General features: G+C 44.9%; 1 protein-coding gene across 1 annotated transcript; it reads left to right on the forward strand.

The window, feature by feature from the left end:
* Positions 1-493: 493 nt before the first annotated feature.
* On the forward strand, positions 494-25,231 carry LOC143378015 (uncharacterized). Its single transcript, XM_076829889.1, has 3 exons — positions 494-765; positions 848-2,243; positions 25,070-25,231. The coding sequence occupies exons 1-3, from the start codon at positions 509-511 to the stop codon at positions 25,229-25,231; spliced, it is 1,815 nt and encodes a 604-aa protein (XP_076686004.1). The 5' UTR covers positions 494-508.
* Positions 25,232-26,609: the final 1,378 nt, after the last annotated feature.

Here is a 26,609-nt window from a genome sequence, read left to right on the forward strand (position 1 = left end):
GCCGCGCAACTTCCTCGAGGATGCGGGGACCATTGTGCTGGAGTATGTACGAGGCGCCTTGAGGAAACATCAGAACCTCAAAGTGAACACTGTGTTCAACGGCGAATTTGTGGCGGGGGACAAACATGCTTGTAAAAGCATCAATACCCGGAACTGCGAACTCTTCGGTACATGTGATCTACAGGAGTGGTACCAACGATGCGTCATCGAACCCACCCTGGCATCGTTGGAAGAGTTTCAGGAACGCGATAGCGGATGGGCATTGATGAGGATTCTCAACCTAACCGTCAACGTTAATAAGTACAATCCGCTGCGCGCAGGGTGCCACTTCAAGTTGCCACGGGAAATATTGATGAAGAAAGCGACAATTAGCGTGCGATCCGAGGATAACGCCTGCTTCGCGCGGGCAGTGGTCGCAGCTCTCCATCCCGCCGACAGAAACCCTCATCGGCCAAGTTCATATCCACATTATACATTGGTGCTAAATCTCCAAGACATTGAGTTTCCAATGTACCTAGAGCAGCTTGGGAAGTTTGAGCGGCAGAACGGCATCTCCGTCAACGTGTACACCTTCGGGATGGAGAAAGGATCGACGGTCTTTCCGCTGCGTCTCACCAGCCAAAAGAGGGATCGACACGTCAATCTGCTCTACACGCCGAATCATGAGCACGGTGATGTAGGGCACTTTGTGCTGATCAAGGACTTATCCCGACTGGTGAGCATGCAGTTGAGCAGGCATAGAGAAAAAAAATTCATCTGCGATCGGTATGTACATAAACTTATGAAGCGTTGAAAAATATCGTTGAAAAAAAATTAAATAAAAAAAAAATTTTGATTTTTTTTGCAGATGCATGCACTACTTTGGATCTGCCGAGAAGTTGGAGGCCCATTCGCTGGACTGCGGGCAAATGAATGATTGCGCCATCCTGTTGCCCAGCGTAGGAAACAATCTGCTCAAATTCAGCAACCACTGTATGAAGGAGCGGCTCCCCTTCATGGTGTACGCCGATCTTGAGTGCATCATTGAAAAAACAGAGGACAATCACCGAATGGGTGAAATGGATAGTAAATTGCGCGCGTATCAACACCATAAAGTGCACAGCATTGCATATTATATGCATTGCTCGTACGATACATCACTGTCGACGTATCGATGTCGCCGCGACGCGGATTGTGTTTCATGGTTCGTCAACGAACTGGAAAATTTTGCAAACTTCGCCAAACCCATTCTGACCAGCAATGTTCCCATGCTTGATTTAACTCCCGAACAATGGACGACATTTCGCGATGCAACACACTGTCATATTTGCGAAGAACCATTCAAGGCTGAAGATGTACGAGTTCGCGATCATTGCCATCTATCCGGACGCTTTAGAGGCCCAGCACATTCGGAGTGCAATTTAAATTATAAAAATGCGTTTTACATCCCCATAGTTTTCCATAATTTATCCGGCTACGATTCGCATTTCATTATCGAGGAAATAGCTACCGCTTTCGAAGGCAGCGTTGACGTATTGCCCATAACGAAAGAAAAGTACATTTCATTCACAAAAAATGTTGAAGATACGGCTGACTCAGACTCGCGAAAATGTATTAAATTGCGATTCATCGATTCGTACAAATTTCTCAATACCAGTCTCGACAAATTAGCATCTTTTCTTAGCGCGGATAAATTAAAAATTTTACGATCCGAATTTGAAACATTATCCATCGAAGATTTCAATTTATTGACGCGAAAGGGTGTATTTCCATACGAATACCTTGATTGCGCGAACAAGCTGCAGGATCCATGCTTACCACCGCGCGAGTCATTCTACAGTTCGTTAACGGGTGAGACTGTATCCAAGAGTGATTACGCGCACGCCGAGATTGTCTGGCAGCGTTTCGGGATTAGAACTTTGGGCGAATACAGCGACTTGTATTTGAAAACAGATGTCTTGTTATTGGCAGATATTTTTGAAAATTTTCGCGAAAGTTGTATCAAGAGTTACGGATTAGATTCAGCGCATTATTATACTTTACCTGGCTTTACGTGGGATGCCATGCTAAAACATACCAAAATTACATTCGAATTGCTCACAGACGTTGATATGGTCATGTTTATCGAACGCGGTATACGTGGCGGTTTAAGCCAATGTTCCGGAAGATACGCACACGCCAATAACAAGTACATGTCATCTTACAACCCATCGGAACAGTCATCGTACTTGATGTACTTTGACGTGAACAATTTGTACGGATGGGCAATGTGCCAGCCCCTACCATACGCCAAATTCCAATGGGTCGAAGATGTCGCAAATTTTGACGTGTCTTCGATCGCTGTCGATTCGCCTACGGGATACATTCTCGAGGTAGATTTGGAATATCCGCAACGTCTGCATGACGCTCACGCCGATCTACCGTTCTGCCCGACGCGTGCCAAACCATCTGGCAGCAGACAGGACAAGTTACTCGCGACGGTATACGATAAGCAGCGTTACGTTATCCATTATCGCAACCTGCAGCAGTGCACGAGTCACGGTCTTCGTATTACAAAGATACACCGCGCGCTTCAATTCGCTCAATCTCCCTGGCTCCGCGATTACATCGAACTCACTACACGGTTTAGAACATGCGCGACAAACGACTTTGAAAAAAATTTGTACAAATTGATGAACAACGCAGTATTCGGTAAAACTATGGAAAATGTGCGAAATCAGGTGGACGTAAAACTTTTAACACATTGGGAAGGGCGATATGGTGCGGAGGCAATGATCGCGAAACCGAATTTCCACAGCAGAAGTGTTTTTTCGGAAAATTTAATAGCTGTTGAATTGCGAAAACTCGAGGTGAAATTCAACAAACCGATATATGTGGGTATGTGCATTCTAGACATATCAAAAATTTGTTTGTACGAATTTCATCACGAGTACATGTCTCCACTATATGGCCAAAAATGTAAAATTCTATACACAGACACTGATAGCCTCATCTATCACATTCGATGCGATGATATCTACGAGTCCGTGAAACGCAATATCGATAGATTCGACACAAGCGATTATCCTACTGACAATACATATAATATTCCGCGTTTAAATAAGAAGGTTCCGGGGCTGATGAAGGACGAAAATAATGGGATGATAATGACCGAATTCGTAGGTCTTAGAGCGAAAATGTATGCACTTCGCGTAGACGGTAAAAAAGATACGAAAAAAGCGAAAGGCGTCAAGACCAACGTCATAGCCAGAACGATAACTTTCGACGACTACGCGCAGTGTTTGCAAAAGGAGATCGAAATGGTTCGCAGACAATCATGCATACGGTCTAAATTGCATAAAGTGTACACCATTTCAGAATCCAAAATCGCTCTAAATCCATACGACGACAAGCGGTATATCGTACCCGATTCGACCGACACTCTGCCCTGGGGACATTATAAAATTCCGTTGTAAAATTCCATTATAAAAATATTATAAAAAAGAAATTTGAACTTGATGAAACTACACATCATGTTGAGACGAAGTTTTCAAATTTGCGAGCGTGTTATAGCGGTGCGATGTCGTCGAGGAAACTTTAGACTCGTGCTGCGCTGTTAAAGCTATACGTGATAGTGAATATTTCGATAATAAATCTCTTGTTGATTGCGAACTGCTGGCATTTGCCTTTGAATGATATTTTCGACGGCGCTGGCAGCAAAATGTTAAATAAATTGTTCACATATGTATAACATTGTATTTATTGAACCATGTATTATTATTATTATTATTATTTTACAATACATTATGTTTATTTATCCAAGAATTGTGTTATTTATCAAACCCCAACCACTTGACGTATACCTTATCCCGCTTTCTACGCAGCACTTTTTCCACTAGATACACATCAGGATCGGTGACGCGTTGCAGCTCGTGTTCATAGAATCCTCCGGCAACGGGTTTTCCACAGGAATCGACGAGCAGATACGTCGCGGGATTAGTTGTCTGTACTTTGGCTATCTCGAACACCTCCGTTGTCCAATTCGGCGTATAGCCTTTATCGAAGATGGTTTTAAATTTGCTCACGCGCACAAACTCGCCCAACTCGAATCTCGCTGGAGCAGCGATCTTTAGGTTGCTGTATACTGTGGCTAGCAGCTTGTCGGCGATCGCAGGGGTCACATCGCAAGGACGCATTCCGATGGTTCTATGTTTTCGCGCGTTATACTCTGCAAGTAGACGCAGTAGCGAATCGATCCATCTATAGGTTCCATTGAGCGTAAACAGTTTCCACGTATTGTTCTTCAAAGTTCGATTGAAACGTTCTACGACGGAGGCCTTCATCACCGAATACGTTGAATAATGATTAATGTCATGCTTCTTCAAGAGTTTCTGTACATCGGTGTTGTAAAATTCTTTTCCTTGATCGGTTTGCAAATTTTTCGGATATCGATCTCTAAATATTTTTGCAAACGCTTTAGTCACCTCAGCGCCACTTTTAGTCTTGAGCGGCAACGCCCATGCATACTTGCTCAACACATCGATGACGGTGAGTATGTAGTGGTGACCCTGGTTGAATCGCGAGTATGGACGCATTTCTACAATGTCAGCTTGCCACAGATCGTCGTATCCACGCACTATGACGCGCCTCCGAGGAAAATGTCTTCGAGCTGGAGCGTGCAATTCCTCCACAAGTTGTAGCTTCTTGTGGCCATAGTTTTCTTCACTCATGGATTTCGATAATGGCTGCATGTTTGATCGCAGATGTATCTTTGCCACGAATGATGCGATAATTATCGTGTACGTGCATTATGTGCTCTCCACCGCCCCAAGGAAATTCTGGACAAGTTCAACCGTCTCGCATGATTCTCCTTCGCATTGTTGCTGCGGGATAGGATTCAATGCTTGCGATATCTTTTGAACGCTGTTTTGCAACGTCAGCATATCTCTCTGAAACGCGACCAGCTTCATCTCTAATTCTTCCTGCTGCTCTCTCAAAAGTTTAATGCTCTTTTTCACATATAGTTTATTAACGGCATCTGTGTCAGCCACCGGCTGAGCTACGCGTCGTATCTTGCGCGATTTTGCATCAAAGTCGGCACCGGTCACGCAAAGAGCGTTATCACGCATATAATTTCGAAGCATGCCGCTCCATTTGTAATAGTCCATTGTAGCTGCTCCACTCTTCTCGAGCGATACCCCAAATTTGTTGATCGGCATCTCGACGCATACAGTGCACATCATCGGCGTGCGGTTTAATTTATAATGAGGCCTGCCTCGCGGAGTTCCTCGATAATCGATAGAATTTCGTTGTCGTGCGAGTTGTTACCCGCCTGACGCGACGCTTCCAGCAAACGCAATCGATCCACCAGCTCGTTGGGATCATCCCAGTGCACATAATCGATCTTGTTATCGTTTACCACCATGACTCGCGATGTCCTTAGACCTTTCCCCGCTTTACTGGTCAATACACGGGGTAGTAGTGGCGCAATTACATGTTTGTACTTGTATCCCTTGTTACCCAATATGGGGTTTTGTGCGTTATGACCACGTCTGTGAGCATTCGTCATCAGCAGTATACTTTTGTATTTTTGTTTATCAGCATCTGTGTATATAGCATCATCGGGAATTCTCTTGAAAATCAGTTCATACAAACCAGGCGTTCCTCCATATCTTACACCGTCTATGATTATATTATCATCCTTGTCCATATCGAAAACCTTATCCCCCAGCATCATTCCACTACCACCAAAGTATACACCGTACACATAATCTATGGTCGTATCCCTATCTCCACTTAGGATTGCGCTCATGTATTTTTGTCCCAACGGACCGAAATGGTTGCGAAACATTTCTTGCCCCTCGGATGTTTGGAGTTGCTCTCTAATAGATGCTGCAAGCGACTCATCGGTAGAAGTTTCATACACGTCTTCGTCATCATTGGTTGTGAGCGACTGTACATCGGGAAATGTATTTATTGACGCAGGAGGAACCGTGGAATCGTTTGATGCGACATTCAACCGTTTCCGCTTCGACTGAACTGGTGTGGAGGTTACGAGCGAATTTTCCAATGACATGTATGACTGTTTACTATTTCTTTTACGCGATGCGTTCCATTTCGGCCGGATTTTTGTTTTAGGCGTTAATGTTTCAATGCTCAAACTCGTCGCAGGTGATATGTCAGCTTCTGTCTCAGCAGTATTTTCCACAATATGTTTTAAGGGCTCGGTAATAGGTTTAAAGTATTTTTCCAGCGCGATATCTTCATCCATCTTGTCAGTCTTCAAAGACTGATGTTTCCTACGAATGGATTCGCTGGTTTTTGCAATTTCCATCGCTATTCTCTCGCGATCCTTAATCTCCTAACTACTAATCATCATTGTATCGCAGACGTTGCTTTCCCACCGATGTGTTGACGACGATTGAGCATCTCACGGTACCGCAAACTCGTTAAATCCCTTTCTATAACGCCCATTGGAAATCGCCCTATCTTTATCTATCACCATGAAACCATACTCCCGCTGCCAACAATTACGACACAAAGCGCAGAAATCCTCGTAAGACATATCAGTGTTTACATGATCGTTGTACACATGTTTCAAGTTGGTACCATCCTGCTTAAACAGTATCAACAGATTCGCATTGTCGCGTATAAGATGTTTGGGAATCTTTGCATACGTCTGACAGAGATAGAAGCAGTCGACGTTCGAGTGGCGTCCCATTGCAAAGTATTCCCTTATCGTATCTTGCTTGTCGCATGCCACGTCATCAAAGATAAAAATGGAATTCGGAAGCGATTCGCTCGGTGGGATGACGTCACTGTTATTTGAAAATGTAAAGTAGCCAATTTCATCTATCGCAGTCAATAAATTCTCCAAATACTTATATTTTGGCTGTTGCAACGACTTGGAATACACGTACAGGTTCTCGAAGCACACGCCGTGAGGACTTTCCAACAAGCTGACCAGCACGTTGGTCTTTCCACAATTTGATGGGCCACAAATGAGGCAGCGTATAGTGTTTGGTAGCATGCTACCGTGTTTGCGTCTCGTTTTCGGAGACATCATTTGCGATTTATCATCAAAATTAGTCACGCGTATCGCCACAGGTTGTCGCACGAATCGCATCCTCTCCGTGAACTGCGAAAAATGATTTTGATACGTCGAAGCTGCGGTGCGCTCTATTTATTGGCTCGCGCCGAAGCAAAACAGCTCATTATTCAAAATGCTTCTGATCCTGTCGGATAATTGTGATATTCGAGACCAAACCGCTGAGCAGTTGAAATATATATCAAAGATTATTCTACTGCGAGAGTTTGGCAGACACATCGATCAGTTGTGGGACAGACTCCCTGAGCATATAAAAGTCGATTCTGAGGTTCAGCAGTATCGTCGGTGCTTGGAACATTATAATCGCCCTTGGCAGCGAACGCATATCGACGGTCCAGCACCATTGATTAAAAACTGCAGCGAATGTCGTCGAAGAGAGTAAAGAAAGGTTGTGGTCTGTTAAATCGGGCGATAAACGCGTTACCTATCGAATTACATATTCCGGGATATCAGTTTTGTGGTCCAGGAACTCATCTGGCAAAACGATTGGCTAGAGACGATCGAGGCATCAATCCGTTGGACGCAGCGTGTCGCGAACACGATATTGCATATTCGCGTAGCAACGACCTCGGTGAAAGGCACACGGCAGATAAGGTTCTCGCTGACAAAGCGCAAAAACGCATCGTTGCGCGAGACTCGACTCTGGGTGAAAGAGGTGCTGCTACAGCTGTTTGGGCAGCTATGAAAGCTAAGACGAAAATCGGAATGGGGATGAAAACAAAACCCCGCAAAAGGACTGTAAGGAGAGCATCGCAAAAGCGGATACTTCCGGTGGCAAAACGAGGTGGCATATTACCACTTCTCCCGCTGCTAGGTGTTCTCGGATCATTAGCCGGTGGAGCAGCGGGGATCGCCAAGGCGGTAAACGATAATAAGGCGGCGCAACATCAGCTGCAGGAAATGCAGCGTCATAATCGCACCATGGAAGGTCGCGGACTTTATCTCGCACCATACAAGCGCGGACAGGGAATATCGAAACAAAAAAAAAAAACGCCAAAAAGACAATAAAAATGCCCGAGGGCGTAACTACAGATGCGCAATTGGGGGAGTTGGCAAAACGTATGCGTATTCCATTTTTTAGAGGTGTTTTTATGCGCAATGCACTACCTGTTGGAGGAGTACGCCGAAACGAGAGCGGTATCGTGAATTTGGATAATGTCGAGGGACCGGGGACTCATTGGGTGGCGTATGCGAAGAGGGGGCGTCGAGCTGTATACTTCGACAGCTTTGGCAATCTTCGACCGCCTAAGGAATTGGTACAATATCTGGATAAAGATGTCGTGAAAATCGAATACAATCACGCGCCTTATCAGGAGTACAATCAGAGCAATTGTGGTCAACTATGAGTAGTAAGACAAGGGGGATTCTAATTCAAATTTGAGTTTCAAGGTCATGATCATGACCTTGAAACTCAAATTTGAAAATTTGTTTTTTTGTCGGCGGGCTGGCGGCGGATGACGTCATAGAGATGACGGAGTGGTGGGGGGTATCATCGAGGAAGAGGAGGAGGAACCGCGGGGTGACGGTGCGGGGGTATCATCGAGGAGGAGGAGGAGGAGGAACCGCGGGGTGACGGTGCGCTACTCTGGAGCGTGGTACAGACTGTCGGTAAGGAAGGTGCTACTCTGGAGCGTGGTACAACAGACTGTCGGTAAGGAAGGAAATATTAATTTTATGATATTAATATAAATGAAAAAACTTCTCGGGGCGACGGGGCTCGAACCCAAGACCTCCGCGGTACGAGTCAGCCGCCTAACCAACTCCCCCAAACGCCGTCTCTGACATTAGTCTTTTCCGAATGGTACATATAGCGAAACCAACGGAGCGTCACATATGTGGCACACACACACACACACACACACACACACACACACACACACAACGTCGGCGTATAATAATTTATTTTTATGAGAAATTTTATCAGAAATTGTTTCGGACGATGTCGGGAAAGATCGGCGTTTCTCGACACCGCGTCTTCGAGGGAAAGAGATGGAGCATTACTTTAAAGTCAAAATTCTAGGAGGGAAAGAGACACCACTACATAGGGGATAGAATCGCATGCATTCTAAAGCTAACAGTATTTCAAAGCGTTCCGATTTAACGTCGCTGCGTATCGCGCGATCTCGCGTAATTCGACTCCTCTGGAGCAGCCGTGCAGGGTGATGTCACTTGGCGGCGCGAAGAATGAAATTTAACACAGAAACGCGGAATCTTAAAATTAGATGGCGGGGAGGATGATGGGTGAATGCAATGGAGAAATAATATAGGTTTAAGATATATATATTGTTACAAATAAAAGAATATAATATAAATAATATAGGTTTAAGATATATAAATTGTTACAAATAAAAGAATATAATATAAAAAAAAAGAATATAATATAAATAAAAGAATATATAAATATAAAAAAAAGAATATATAAATATAAAAAAAAAGAATATATAAATATAAATATAAATATAAAAAAAGAATATATAAATATAAAAAGAATATAATATAAAAAAAAAGAATATAATATATAAATATAAATATAAAAAAGAATATAAAAAAAGAATATAAAAAAAGAATATAATATAAATAAAAGAATATATAAATATAAAAAAAAGAATATATAAATATAAATATAAAAAAAAATAATATATCTATTGTGAGGATCGCGGTGGTGATGGTGATGATGATGGCGATCGCCGCTGCCGCAGCCTGGCCACCCTCGTGGGGCCCGCCGCATTCTCCTCAGCCTGCGCCGATGGTTCCCCCACCACCCGCGCATTCATCATGAAATATAAATTCTAGAACACACAAAAAATTGATATAATATTTATACAAAACATATTAAATATATAAAAAAAATAAAAAAATAAAAAATGCAAAGTATTACATACTTGCAGCGGGGGTGAAGGTGGTGGTGACGGCGACGGCTGAGGAGAGCCCCAATCTGGGGACCACACCCTCGGCGACGGGGGTGACGGTGGTGGCGATGGCAGCCCGGGGGGTGACGGTGGTGGCGATGGCGGTCCGGGAGGTGACGAGGGTGGTGAGTTCTGGAACATAGAAACGTCTGATTTTAATCTCACTCGGTATCAATGGTTAAACGCGATAAATGTTAAAAAAATACTGTTAAGTACATACCTCAGGGTCACACTCGGGGGCAATCCTTAATAGTCCCATTTTCGCAGAAATTATTTAATTTAGTCTGCTGTCTTTAACGTTTGATGGACAACTGGTCTCGATGCATCTCCTGGCTCTCGCACGTCAAAACCCCCTCCTATGATGAAATCGAGAAATGCATAGCTTTGCAAAGTAGGATGCCTTTGTTCTTCGCCATCTTCATCACAGGCCACCTGCATTTTCGCTGACCATCCTCCTCCATGTACTTATCTTCTTCTTCTTCACTGACCGTCCTCTCCTTATTCGCACGCATCTTCTTTCCCTTCTTCTATGGGCACATCATTCGACTAGACCATACCACTCTGATCACGTATTGAATATCTACCATACCAATCTGAACGTGTATCAAACGTGTATTGGACCACTTTCAACGTCATCTATCGTACCACTTTGAACATCTATCGAACGTCGATCGTACCACTTTGAACATCTATCGAACGTCTATCGTACCACTTTGAACATCTATCAAACGCCTAACGTACCACTCTGAACATCTATCGAACGTCTATCATACCGCGTTGATCATGAATCGTACTACTTGTACATAATTACAACTATCGTCTTAATCTAGCGTACATGCAGAAGGTTGGAGGTTGAGGAGGGTGAAGAAAAAACAGTTATGCATAAAAAATTGATTATATTTTATTTGTGTATTTCCCTCTGGCGTTTAGACCACCAGTTGAATATTTTAAATACATTTTGCATGGCACAGTGCTTTGCGTGTCTGCCACATCGCAGAGTATTAATTACGTTTAGCTTATTTAGGGATTTGATATCCTCGTAGTCAATGTCTAGCGTCTCGATGATCACGTCCGCTCTCGTATTTTCATCGAGGAAATCCATGAGCCAATCGCGTTTCTGCAGCCCTTTAACGTATACGACATGGGGTGTGTCATCTTCCTCGTCGATCGCATCGGCTACAGCTTTCATAATTAGCTGTTTAGCCATACTGTACGGAACGTCTCCATCTTCCCAACGTAGTCCATGATGTTTTGCCACCAACCACCGGATGCTCGATTTGTCGGATTTTGTAAGAAGATATTGTGGCATCGAACTCCCAAAAATATAGTGCGAGAGAATTGTTCCCTTTCGTAGGATAGCCACTTCCTTCGCGACAAATCTTCCATCGACGATGAACCCTTGCAGGTCAACGAATGTTGGTACGACCATTATCGATACAATTTAGAGGTCCGTTCGCTTCCAAGACAGACTGGAGAATGCAGTCTTTCTCGTAAAGCATCTCAATTTTCACGATGAAATTTTGTACGAATTTGGTACAGGAGAGGGCGGGCAAGTAGCGCAGTAATTTAATTGATTTTGCGCACCACATTTGTCAGCGGATTGTATTCAACCACCCGATCGTGCAGAATCAAACAGTAGGCCGTAGTATTTGCAGGTACGTTTTCTTTACAATCAAATTCTATGCGCACGTCCACGGTGCTATTCTTGATCGACTCATTTTGTCGCGAGCAATCAATCACCACGAGGGGGCCAAATTGCAAAAATTGGGCTACGGTGAATAATGCCTCGTTGCAACTATGTCCGTAATACGATTTACGAAAATGCGTATACATGTTAAATAAGATGGCGTGCCTATTCTTGTCAAAGTCCAAGTTCATGTCATCGTACGGGTAAAATTCCGAGTTGAGAAAAAGTTTTACATTGGTCAATTTGCAGTGGTCAAATCGAGTAACATCTTCAGTCATCACATTCTTTCGAGCAGTCTGTAGAGCAAAGATAATGTATCGCGGCTTCTCCAACTGTGCAGCTGCCTTCACGGCCCACGAATGCTTGGTCGTGCTCTGTAAGAGAGGATACTCGTACGGATCCCACGAGCGAAAACTAATGCTCAGGTTTTGTCCACTTTCCAAAGCATGTAGCAACGACAGCTTATTAACGTCGTTCAGCGTCACGTGAGGCATCCGCCATTGCACTTTAAGTAATTCAATTTCTGGTTCCAACGTCGGCGATCCTATTAGAGAATTGTTATCGTTGCGCGATCGTATTAAAATCAATTCGTGACGCGCATTAATAACCATGCGTTTGTATTCCTCGCAAAATCCCAACAAATATTTGAGCGGGATGCAAAAATTGAAATGATTTTTCACTATTAGCTCATCGTGCCGTTTCAAGCCCCATCCCGCATTCTCCATATTTTTGTCTTCATCAGATGTCATCGATCCATAGTTTTTAAGTGTGCTAGTTATTCCAACGTTTCTGTTGCGATCAATCTCCACACCATTCAGTTCATATCGAATCTCATCAAATATGAATGCCATGCAATTATTTCCCAACATCACCGGTGATACATCATTCGGCTTATTTATCGTCAATTTCCCCTCCAGGTAGAGGAAACTTTCACACGGTAATGTGTATAAATCCTGTTGCTGTATAGGTATTCTTATCTCATCGCTGTATCCAAACGTCGTGTTGACGTAAGGGTTGTATGTGTGAGTCTCAAGCTTGACGATGCGATCATCAAACGTCGGCTTCGCGCTAATGCTTAGAATGTCAGTCATTTTTCAACTTAATTGCGTACAATGAATCCCAGCGATTTCAAAAATGCAATGTTCGCAGCACTGAACCTCTTCTTTTTAGCGTAATCAGAGCTGTTGCAGTTGCAGTTGTTGTTGTTGTTGTTGTTGTTGTTGTTGTTGCTGCTGCAAACAATTTCGTTTGGAAGAAACGTGTTTCTGGAGTCGTTCAACACAAGCATCTCATACGACTGCACCACATGTATTATCATCGACGTCGTCGTACGTGCAGTCTGATGGTAATCTCTTCACCTCGAAAATCAAGCAACCGCCCGTCTTGATCCACAACACGTATCGTTAGATCCGAAATGACCTGTGCGGTGATTGGAAGGTAAATGATCTGCGCGGGCGTTTCCGATATCTTATATCCCGGCGGTACTCTGGGAGAAAATTCATGTATGGTATGTACGCGCTTCCCATTGCTGTACGCGCCAGCGGTCACGCTACATTCTACGCGAATAATGTTCACATTCATGATATTAATCGGATCGTCCGATTCGTGCCACTGTTCCGGTTCTAATACGCGATTCGTCGAGAATCCCAGTAACGATCCAATGTTATTGGGCTTCGTAAAGTCTACAATGAACGAGCAGTACAGCTCACTTTTCATGGTGTTGTTGTTGGGACGCAACACTATAGGATACTCATCGCTGTCGCTACCATCGTTGGCATTGGTGCCATCGAGTTTTTGAGGATATCGCTCGAGTAATCGCTGTTTCAAATACTTGGCAATGGCGTCTAATTCGTATGAACCGTGGGGAATCGTAATGTATTCAAGGCTGGTGCCGACGCTGCTATTGGTCTCATAGTTTGTGGTGAAGTAGAATTTATCGTTGCTGGAGTCGATGTTGGGTATTGTATGGTAAGTTTCAAGGGTTGTTAGACCAAGCTCGTAATCATCGTCGCTCAAATCTATGGGTGGAAAGTAGCTCACCGCGAGGGTGCTACTCTTGCCGGTTAGAGTGAATGTTAACGACATATTCCAAGCTGTACGACTGGACTCGTACTGAATCAAAGTGGTGAGAAGTCAATCCTTAAATTTGCAACCAATCGTTTGTAGAAAGCGTAGACATAGTTGACCACAATTGCTCTGATTGTACTCCTGATAAGGCGCGTGATTGTATTCGATTTTCACGACATCTTTATCCAGATATTGTACCAATTCCTTAGGCGGTCGAAGATTGCCAAAGCTGTCGAAGTATACAGCTCGACGCCCCCTCTTCGCATACGCCACCCAATGAGTCCCCGGTCCCTCGACATTATCCAAATTCACGATACCGCTCTCGTTTCGGCGTACTCCTCCAACAGGTAGTGCATTGCGCATAAAAACACCTCTAAAAAATGGAATACGCATACGTTTTGCCAACTCCCCCAATTGCGCATCTGTAGTTACGCCCTCGGGCATTTTTATTGTCTTTTTGGCGTTTTTTTTTTTGTTTCGATATTCCCTGTCCGCGCTTGTATGGTGCGAGATAAAGTCCGCGACCTTCCATGGTGCGATTATGACGCTGCATTTCCTGCAGCTGATGTTGCGCCGCCTTATTATCGTTTACCGCCTTGGCGATCCCCGCTGCTCCACCGGCTAATGATCCGAGAACACCTAGCAGCGGGAGAAGTGGTAATATGCCACCTCGTTTTGCCACCGGAAGTATCCGCTTTTGCGATGCTCTCCTTACAGTCCTTTTGCGGGGTTTTGTTTTCATCCCCATTCCGATTTTCGTCTTAGCTTTCATAGCTGCCCAAACAGCTGTAGCAGCACCTCTTTCACCCAGAGTCGAGTCTCGCGCAACGATGCGTTTTCGCGCTTTGTCAGCGAGAACCTTATCTGCCGTGTGCCTTTCACCGAGGTCGTTGCTACGCGAATATGCAATATCGTGTTCGCGACACGCTGCGTCCAACGGATTGATGCCTCGATCGCCTCTAGCTAATCGTTTTGCCAGATGAGTTCCTGGACCACAAAACTGATATCCCGGAATATGTAATTCGATAGGTAACGCGTTTATCGCCCGATTTAACAGACCACAACCTTTCTTTACTCTCTTCGACGACATTCGCTGCAGTTTTTAATCAATGGTGCTGGACCGTCGATATGCGTTCGCTGCCAAGGGCGATTATAATGTTCCAAGCATCGACGATACTGCTGAACCTCAGAATCGACTTTTATATGCTCGGGGAGTCTGTCCCACAACTGATCGATGTGTCTGCCAAACTCTCGCAGTAGAATAATTTTTGATATATATTTCAACTGCTCAGCGGTTTGGTCTCGAATATCACAATTATCCGACAGGATCAGAAGCATTTTGAATAATGAGCTGTTTTGCTTCGGCGCGAGCCTATAAATAGAGCGCACCGCAGCTTCGACGTATCAAAATCATTTTTCGCAGTTCACGGAGAGGATGCGATTCGTGCGACAACCTGTGGCGATACGCGTGACTAATTTTGATGATAAATCGCAAATGATGTCTCCGAAAACGAGACGCAGACACGGTAGCATGCTACCAAACACTATACGCTGCCTCATTCGTGGTCCATCAAATTGTGGAAAGACCAACGTGCTGGTCAGCTTGTTGGAAAGTCCTCACGGCGTGTGCTTCGAGAACCTGTACGTGTATTCCAAGTCGTTGCAACAGCCAAAATATAAGTATTTGGAGAATTTATTGACTGCGATAGATGAAATTGGCTACTTTACATTTTCAAATAATAATGACGTCATCCCACCGAGCGAATCGCTTCCGAATTCCATTTTTATCTTTGATGACGTGGCATGCGACAAGCAAGATACGATAAGGGAATACTTTGCAATGGGACGCCACTCGAACGTCGACTGCTTCTATCTCTGTCAGACGTATGCAAAGATTCCCAAACATCTTATACGCGACAATGCGAATCTGTTGATACTGTTTAAGCAGGATGGTACCAACTTGAAACATGTGTACAACGATCATGTAAACACTGATATGTCTTACGAGGATTTCTGCGCTTTGTGTCGTAATTGTTGGCAGCGGGAGTATGGTTTCATGGTGATAGATAAAGATAGCGCGATGTCCAATGGGCGTTATAGAAAGGGATTTAACGAGTTTGCGCTACCGTGAGATGCTCAATCGTCGTCAACACATCGGTGGGAAAGCAACGTCTGCGATACAATGATGATTAGTAGTCAGGAGATTAAGGATCGCGAGAGAATAGCGATGGAAATTGCAAAAACCAGCGAATCCATTCGCAGGAAACATCAGTCTTTGAAGACTGACAAGATGGATGAAGATATCGCACTGGAAAAATACTTTAAACCTATTACCGAGCCCTTAAAACATATTGTGGAAAATACTGCTGAGACAGAAGCTGACATATCACCTGCGACGGGTATCAGTATTGAAACATTAACGCCTAAAACAAAAATCCGGCCGACATGGAACGCATCGCGTAAAAGAAATAGTAAACAGTCATACATGTCATTGGAAAATTCGCTCGTAACCTCCACACCAGTTCAGTCGAAGCGGAAACGGTTGAATGTCGCATCAGACGATTCCACGGTTCCTCCTGCGTCAATAAATACATTTCCCGATGTACAGTCGCTCACAACCAATGATGACGAAGACGTGTATGAAACTTCTACCGATGAGTCGCTTGCAGCATCTATTAGAGAGCAACTCCAAACATCCGAGGGGCAAGAAACGTTTCGCAACCATTTCGGTCCGTTGGGACAAAAATACATGAGCGCAATCCTAAGTGGAGATAGGGATACGACCATAGATTATGTGTACGGTGTATACTTTGGTGGTAGTGGAATGATGCTGGGGGATAAGGTTTTCGATATGGACAAGGATGATAATATAATCATAGACGGTGTAAGATATGGAGGAACGCCTGGTTTGTATGAACTGATTTTCAAGAGAATTCCCGATGATGCTATATACACAGATGCTGATAAACAAAAATACAAAAGTATACTGCTGATGACGAATGCTCACAGACGTGGTCATAACGCACAAAACCCCATATTGGGTAACAAGGGATACAAGTACAAACATGTAATTGCGCCACTACTACCCCGTGTATTGACCAGTAAAGCGGGGAAAGGTCTAAGGACATCGCGAGTCATGGTGGTAAACAATAACAAGATCGATTATGTGCACTGGGATGATCCCAACGAGCTGGTGGATCGATTGCGTTTGCTGGAAGCGTCGCGTCAGGCGGGTAACAACTCGCACGACAACGAAATTCTATCGATTATCGAGGAACTCCGCGAGGCAGGCCTCATTATAAATTAAACCGCACGCCGATGATGTGCACTGTATGCGTCGAGATGCCGATCAACAAATTTGGGGTATCGCTCGAGAAGAGTGGAGCAGCTACAATGGACTATTACAAATGGAGCGGCATGCTTCGAAATTATATGCGTGATAACGCTCTTTGCGTGACCGGTGCCGACTTTGATGCAAAATCGCGCAAGATACGACGCGTAGCTCAGCCGGTGGCTGACACAGATGCCGTTAATAAACTATATGTGAAAAAGAGCATTAAACTTTTGAGAGAGCAGCAGGAAGAATTAGAGATGAAGCTGGTCGCGTTTCAGAGAGATATGCTGACGTTGCAAAACAGCGTTCAAAAGATATCGCAAGCATTGAATCCTATCCCGCAGCAACAATGCGAAGGAGAATCATGCGAGACGGTTGAACTTGTCCAGAATTTCCTTGGGGCGGTGGAGAGCACATAATGCACGTACACGATAATTATCGCATCATTCGTGGCAAAGATACATCTGCGATCAAACATGCAGCCATTATCGAAATCCATGAGTGAAGAAAACTATGGCCACAAGAAGCTACAACTTGTGGAGGAATTGCACGCTCCAGCTCGAAGACATTTTCCTCGGAGGCGCGTCATAGTGCGTGGATACGACGATCTGTGGCAAGCTGACATTGTAGAAATGCGTCCATACTCGCGATTCAACCAGGGTCACCACTACATACTCACCGTCATCGATGTGTTGAGCAAGTATGCATGGGCGTTGCCGCTCAAGACTAAAAGTGGCGCTGAGGTGACTAAAGCGTTTGCAAAAATATTTAGAGATCGATATCCGAAAAATTTGCAAACCGATCAAGGAAAAGAATTTTACAACACCGATGTACAGAAACTCTTGAAGAAGCATGACATTAATCATTATTCAACGTATTCGGTGATGAAGGCCTCCGTCGTAGAACGTTTCAATCGAACTTTGAAGAACAATACGTGGAAACTGTTTACGCTCAATGGAACCTATAGATGGATCGATTCGCTACTGCGTCTACTTGCAGAGTATAACGCGCGAAAACATAGAACCATCGGAATGCGTCCTTGCGATGTTACCCCTGCGATCGCCGACAAGCTGCTAGCCACAGTATACAGCAACCTAAAGATCGCTGCTCCAGCGAGATTCGAGTTGGGCGAGTTTGTGCGCGTGAGCAAATTTAAAACCATCTTCGATAAAGGCTATACGCCGAATTGGACAACGGAGGTGTTCGAGATAGCCAAAGTACAGACAACTAATCCCGCGACGTATCTGCTCGTCGATTCCTGTGGAAAACCCGTTGCCGGAGGATTCTATGAACACGAGCTGCAACGCGTCACCGATCCTGATGTGTATCTAGTGGAAAAAGTGCTGCGTAGAAAGCGGGATAAGGTATACGTCAAGTGGTTGGGGTTTGATAAATAACACAATTCTTGGATAAATAAACATAATGTATTGTAAAATAATAATAATAATAATAATACATGGTTCAATAAATACAATGTTATACATATGTGAACAATTTATTTAACATTTTGCTGCCAGCGCCGTCGAAAATATCATTCAAAGGCAAATGCCAGCAGTTCGCAATCAACAAGAGATTTATTATCGAAATATTCACTATCACGTATAGCTTTAACAGCGCAGCACGAGTCTAAAGTTTCCTCGACGACATCGCACCGCTATAACACGCTCGCAAATTTGAAAACTTCGTCTCAACATGATGTGTAGTTTCATCAAGTTCAAATTTCTTTTTTATAATATTTTTATAATGGAATTTTACAACGGAATTTTATAATGTCCCCAGGGCAGAGTGTCGGTCGAATCGGGTACGATATACCGCTTGTCGTCGTATGGATTTAGAGCGATTTTGGATTCTGAAATGGTGTACACTTTATGCAATTTAGACCGTATGCATGATTGTCTGCGAACCATTTCGATCTCCTTTTGCAAACACTGCGCGTAGTCGTCGAAAGTTATCGTTCTGGCTATGACGTTGGTCTTGACGCCTTTCGCTTTTTTCGTATCTTTTTTACCGTCTACGCGAAGTGCATACATTTTCGCTCTAAGACCTACGAATTCGGTCATTATCATCCCATTATTTTCGTCCTTCATTAGCCCCGGAACCTTCTTATTTAAGCGCGGCATATTATATGTATTGTCAGTAGGATAATCGCTTGTGTCGAATCTATCGATATTGCGTTTCACGGACTCGTAGATATCATCGCATCGAATGTGATAGATGAAGCTATCAGTGTCTGTGTATAGAATTTTACATTTTTGACCATATAGTGGAGACATGTACTCGTGATGAAATTCGTACAAACAAATTTTTGATATGTCTAGAATGCACATACCCACATATATCGGTTTGTTGAATTTCACCTCGAGTTTTCGCAATTCAACAGCTATTAAATTTTCCGAAAAAACACTTCTGCTGTGGAAATTCGGTTTCGCGATCATTGCCTCCGCACCATATCGCCCTTCCCAATGTGTTAAAAGTTTTACGTCCACCTGATTTCGCACATTTTCCATAGTTTTACCGAATACTGCGTTGTTCATCAATTTGTACAAATTTTTTTCAAAGTCGTTTGTCGCGCATGTTCTAAACCGTGTATTGAGTTCGATGTAATCGCGGAGCCAGGGAGATTGAGCGAATTGAAGCGCGCGGTGTATCTTTGTAATACGAAGACCGTGACTCGTGCACTGCTGCAGGTTGCGATAATGGATAACGTAACGCTGCTTATCGTATACCGTCGCGAGTAACTTGTCCTGTCTGCTGCCAGGTGGTTTGGCACGCGTCGGGCAGAACGGTAGATCGGCGTGAGCGTCGTGCAGACGTTGCGGATATTCCAGATCTGCCTCGAGAATGTATCCCGTGGGCGAATCGACAGCGATCGAAGACACGTCAAAATTTGCGACATCTTCGACCCATTGAAATTTGGCGTATGGTAGGGGCTGACACATTGCCCATCCGTACAAGTTGTTCACGTCAAAGTACATCAAGTACGATGACTGTTCCGATGGGTTGTAAGATGACATGTACTTGTTATTGGCGTGTGCGTATCTTCCGGAACATTGGCTTAAACCGCCACGTATACCGCGTTCGATAAACATGACCATATCAATGTCTGTGAGCAATTCGAATGTAATTTTGGTATGTTTTAGCATGGCATCCCACGTAAAGCCAGGTAAAGTATAATAATGCGCTGAATCTAATCCGTAACTCTTGATACAACTTTCGCGAAAATTTTCAAAAATATCTGCCAATAACAAGACATCTGTTTTCAAATACAAGTCGCTGTATTCGCCCAAAGTTCTAATCCTGAAACGCTGCCAGACAATCTCGGCGTGCGCGTAATCGCTCTTGGATACAGTCTCACCCGTTAACGAACTGTAGAATGACTCGCGCGGTGGTAAGCATGGATCCTGCAGCTTGTTCGCGCAATCAAGGTATTCGTATGGAAATACACCCTTTCGCGTCAATAAATTGAAATCTTCGATGGATAATGTTTCAAATTCGGATCGTAAAATTTTTAATTTATCCGCGCTAAGAAAAGATGCTAATTTGTTGAGACTGGTATTGAGAAATTTGTATGAATCGATGAATCGCAATTTAATACATTTTCGCGAGTCTGAGTCAGCCGTATCTTCAACATTTTTTGTGAATGAAATGTACTTTTCTTTCGTTATGGGTAATACGTCAATGCTGCCTTCGAAAGCGGTAGCTATTTCCTCGATAATGAAATGCGAATCCTAGCCGGATAAATTATGGAAAACTATGGGGATGTAAAACGCATTTTTATAATTTAAATTGCACTCCGAATGTGCTGGGCCTCTAAAGCGTCCGGATAGATGGCAATGATCGCGAACTCGTACATCTTCAGCCTTGAATGGTTCTTCGCAAATATGACAGTGTGTTGCATCGCGAAATGTCGCCCATTGTTCGGGAGTTAAATCAAGCATGGGAACATTGTTGGTCAGAATGGGTTTGGCGAAGTTTGCAAAATTTTCCAGTTCGTTGACGAACCATGAAACACAATCCGCGTCGCGGCGACATCGATACGTCGACAGTGATGTATCGTACGAGCAATGCATATAATATGCAATGCTGTGCACTTTATGGTGTTGATACGCGCGCAATTTACTATCCATTTCACCCATTCGGTGATTGTCCTCTGTTTTTTCAATGATGCACTCAAGATCGGCGTACACCACGAAGGGGAGCCGCTCCTTCATACAGTGGTTGCTGAATTTGAGCAGATTGTTTCCTACGCTGGGCAACAGGATGGCGCAATCATTCATCTGCAAAAAATCAAAAATTTTTTTATTTAATTTTTTTCAACGATATTTTTCAACGTTTCATAAGTTTATGTACATACCGATCGCAGATGAATTTTTTTTCTCTGTGCCTGCTCAACTGCATGCTCACCAGTCGGGATAAGTCCTTGATCAGCACAAAGTGCCCTACATCGCCGTGCTCATGATTCGGCGTGTAGAGCAGATTGACGTGTCGATCCCTCTTTTGGCTGGTGAGACGCAGCGGAAAGACCGTCGATCCTTTCTCCATCCCGAAGGTGTACACGTTGACGGAGATGCCGTTCTGCCGCTCAAACTTCCCAAGCTGCTCTAGGGACATTGGGAACTCAATGTCTTGGAGATTTAGCACCAATGTATAATGTGGATATGAACTTGGTCGATGAGGGTTTCTTTCGGCGGGATGGAGAGCTGCGACCACTGCCCGCGCGAAGCAGGCTTTATCCTCGGATCGCACGCTAATTGTCGCTTTCTTCATCAATATTTCCCGTGGCAACTTGAAGTGGCACCCTGCGCGCAGCGGATTGTACTTATTAACGTTGACGGTTAGGTTGAGAATCCTCATCAATGCCCATCCACTATCGCGTTCCTGAAACTCTTCCAACGATGCCAGGGTGGGTTCGATGACGCATCGTTGGTACCACTCCTGTAGATCACATGTACCGAAGAGTTCGCAGTTCCGGGTATTGATACTTTTGCAAGCATGTTTGTCACCCGCCACAAATTCGCCGTTGAACACAGTGTTCACTTTGAGGTTCTGATGTTTCCTCAAGGCGCCTCGTACATACTCCAGCACAATGGTCCCCGCATCCTCGAGGAAGTTGCGCGGCTGGATATAGTTCGAATTTAACACTGCACCAGTTAATACGCGGATATCGAACGCAGTGTCTATTTCGCGCCACAAAAGTCCTGTGCTCGAATGTCCAGCACCTTCATGCACGAAACGTCCGCGCAACGAATATTTTAGTCCTTCGGGATGAGCGATTCGAGCAACCAGCGATTGCTGAACACCGATCGATAATCGCGGGCGTTTCACTCGGCTGTGTTCTTCCAACGATTCGATGCACTCGTTGCACCGTTCTTCCCACGCGAGGTATTCTTCCTGTGAAATCAATCACGCAGATTGATCCAACAATTGGCGTTCTACTTGCGCGAATTCTCCCATGGTTGTAAATGAAATATGTCTTTTCCTCGCAACAGGTTGCAACGATTTGAGGCTTTGTGCAGTTTAGAGTGCGCTTTTTAAGACTGATACCATGGTTTGGTATCTCTGCCTAACTCTTTTGGCGTACCCCATCCCTCGAATGCACCGCGTGCAAAAACGACGATCCGTCCCAGCATGGTTCTGTGCGGTTTCTACCGATACAGCATAATTATTTCTATGATTCGCGCGTATGACGAATTAGCGCGCAAAATCATCCGACACAGTTTCTGCTGACGCCGCATAATTCTAAGATTCGACGCTTTCACAGATATTATATTACATTCAACACGTGTCGAGACTTTTATCCTTGAAGGTGGGGCTCAAATTACATACAATCGCGCGATATGCTGCGATGTTAAGATTGGAAAACATTATGGAAAAATTGGTAGCTTTAAAATAAAATGCTGTGGTGGGGGAGGCAATTGCTCCTCTATTTAAGCCGAGCTCTTGGACGCTATTCCATCAATCGCTCAGTAGCCTCAGTGACTTTGACGGAACAGACGGTACTCCGTAAAAAAATATAGTGCACATCAAAATGTACAAACACAGCTTAAACGATTCATCCTGCGCAGCCGGCAACGATGGTGGGTTTCCAAATAAATGTGAACAACAGCAGCAACAACTACATCATCATCAACAATCCAATATGAGGTATGTACACGTTACTATACACTTTTCATTTACTTCATTCACTGTAAACGCAAAACGACCGAAGTATCAATTTCATGTACTTGTTTCTTACAGTTCTGGATCCGTATCGCTAAAAACGATGAAAACATCGAAACCATCAATCGTACGGATCCTGGGGCGTGATTATCCACTGACTGCAACAGCTTATAAACGTCTAACTATAGGAATTCGCATTGGTATGGATTTGTGTCACGTTGAGATCACCATAGCCGACAATAAAGGCAGCGAGTTAAGCTTTTCAATGTCTACGTGGAAGCTCCTGCTACAAAACGAGGTGGACATACTCCAACGATTACGCAGCAACGCAACATCGCCCCAAACTCACATTATAATTGATCATTTACGACTAGAGTTCACGCGTATGCATGATGATCAACTTATTAAAATCACCGATAATCGCGTTGTCATATATATGACTGAAGCCACGATGTGTAAATTATTCGCGTACAATCATTGCATTGAACATATGTATACGTGGCTAACTGAAAATATGTACTCTGTAAGCAGTAAATATGCCACTTTCGTAGACGTTCTACGTAGCGCTACCGCGCCAACAGATTATGTAAAATTAATTTCTGAAAGCGAACACTTCGAACAGCATTCATTGATTGATTGTGAATTGTTAGCATGTGCAATCAATCATATTGTGCATGATGCTCGTAGTAAAAAATATTAAATTATATTCTTTTATGATTTGTAACAATATATATCTTAAACCTATATTATTTCTCCATTGCATTCACCCATCAGCCTCCCCGCCATCTAATTTTAAGATTCCGCGTTTCTGTGTTACATTTCATTCTTCGCGCCGCCAAGTGACATCACCCTGCACGGCTGCTTCAGAGGAGTCGAATTACGCGAGATCGCGCGATACGCAGCGACGTTAAATCGGAACGCTTTGAAATACTGTTAGCTTTAGAATGCATGCGATGCTATCCCCTATGTAGTGGTGTCTCTTTCCCTCCTAGAATTTTGACTTTAAAGTAATGCTCCATCTCTTTCCCTCGAAGACGCGGTGTCGAGAAACGCCGATCTTTCCCGACATCGTTCGAAACAATTTCTGATAAAATTTCTCATAAAAATAAATTATTATACGTCGACGTTGTGTGTGTGTGTGTGTGTGTGTGTGTGTGTGTGTGTGTCACATATGTGACGCTCCGTTGGTTTCGCTATATGTACCATTCGGAAAAGACTAATGTCAGAGACGGCGTTTGGGGGAGTTGGTTAGGCGGCTGACTCGTACCGCGGAGGTCTTGGGTTCGAGCCCCGTCTCCCCGAGAAGTTTTTTCATTTATATTAATATCATAAAATTAATATTTCCTTCCTTACCGACAGTCTGTTGTACCACGCTACAGAGTAACACCTTCCTTACCGACAGTCTGTACCACCACGCTCCAGAGTAGCGCACCGTCACCCCGCGGTTCCTTCTCCTCCTCCTCGATGATACCCCCGCACCGTCACCCCGCGGTTCCTCCTCCTCCTCGATGATACCCCCCACCACTCCGCCATCTCTATGACGTCATTCGCCGCCAGCCCGCCGACAAAAAAACAAATTTTCAAATTTGAGTTTCAAGGTCATGATCATGACCTTGAAACTCAAATTTGAATTAGAATCCCCCTTGTCTTACTACTAATGTGCGTTTATTCAAACAATGTTTTAAGCACCTGGTACATATACGGCTTGTCAGATGGTGCTTAAACAAAATATGGTTTTTCCCAACTTTTGGGACTCGCAATATAAAATTGGCGTCAATCTCGGCGAAACTGCCCTGGCGATTCTCCACTCTTAAACTAGCCGCACTAAGCAGCTTTTTGCATTGTAGGGCACGAAAGGAGAAAGAGGAGGAGAGAAGAAGACAGATGACAGAGGCAGAGAGAAGGGAAGGAGGAGGGTCACAGACAATGAGACAAGGAGGGAAGAAGGAAAGAAGAGACGCGTAATGGGAGCAGCGACAGAAGAAGAGAGAAGAAAAGACGGAGGATGAATAAAGAGAGGAGGAGAAGGAAGGAGAAAGAGGGTTTCGGCGAAAGAATATAGGAGGAAAGGAGGGACAGTAAAGGTGAGGTAGGGGGAAGGTGGGGCTAATTAAAAAATAGCGTCGTGTGAGGCGCCCCCTTTTTTCTGCAGGTGCCACCCTTACTCCCGATCCTATGGAGTGAAGCTCATGTTGAAGATTGATCGGGGAGTAGCCCAGGCAAGGGGCAATCGGCAGGGGAGCCCACCCGCGGCACAGCGGCAGGAGCGCCGAGCGGGGCCCGGTATTGCCGCACCCCCGACACGTGCTCGACATATATGTCCCGGGACCATCTTATGGTGTCTGTGACAATGAGCCGGCGCATCAACGACGCGTAGTGCGGCGAGACACCGAGTCGCTTCAGGACCGGCTCATTGCCCTGGTCCCATGTACCAAGGGCGCCCACGACGATCGCATCCACATCCACCGAATACCCCGACGCGTGCAATGCAGCTGCAAGCGGGGTATACTTGACGATCTTCGATCGTCGAGCATCCTCCATGGCCTTGCGCTGGTTCTCAAACGCGACGGTGACATCGATGATGTGGACGCGTTTCGCTGCCTCATCCCGGACAACAATGTCCGGTCTGAGAGCCGCTAGATCGCCGTTGACTCCCTCCACCCTTTGGTTTATACGGATGGCTCCCTTCGCTCTGCATGCTTTCGCCACCCGCGCCATGACCGCGTCGTGACGAAGCTGCAGAGCGGCCGAGTGCGGCAGACAGTGACAGATTACGTGAGGTAGGGTCTCACTCGGGTAACCGCACCGCCTGCAGCGCTTGTCGCCCGAGCCCCAGCGTCGCGCCCCGTTAAGGGGCAGGACATCGAGGCGCGCGCGATGAATGAAGCGCCACTCGGCGAACCGGGCGTACCTGCCATCGCGGAGGAAGGCATTGCTGACTCCCGACCGCGACGACACCTGGAAAACCTTCCCTTGATCCGGTTTTGCCAGGAGAGAGCACAAGTAATCTTGTACCGCAATTCTCAAGCGACGAATCACCTGAGAACTTGCGCCCGGGGGGATTATGGTCCGTCGACCCTCTGAGCCTCGGCATTCCAAAAGAATCTCCTTAGTCAGGGGGTCGTACCGCCATGCCAGGTGTAGGCGTTTGACCTGGCGACGCGAAGCCACACGCACCCGGGTCCACAGGCCAGGGTCACCCTGGAGGTCGCACGCAAAGGGTCCCTCGAGCGAACCCGAGAGGAATGCGGCGACCTGCTCCTGCGTTGGCTGGACGGATGTACGTCTCCGGACTGCATTCCTCAGCGAGGTCCTGGCCCGCTCAGCGATCGCGCCGTCCTTACAGGATAGTAGCCTGAAGGCATGCGCGATCGTGAGCACGTCGGC

The sequence above is a fragment of the Andrena cerasifolii genome, unplaced genomic scaffold (assembly GCF_050908995.1).
Source record: "Andrena cerasifolii isolate SP2316 unplaced genomic scaffold, iyAndCera1_principal scaffold0025, whole genome shotgun sequence".
Classification (NCBI taxonomy): Eukaryota; Metazoa; Arthropoda; class Insecta; order Hymenoptera; family Andrenidae; genus Andrena; species Andrena cerasifolii.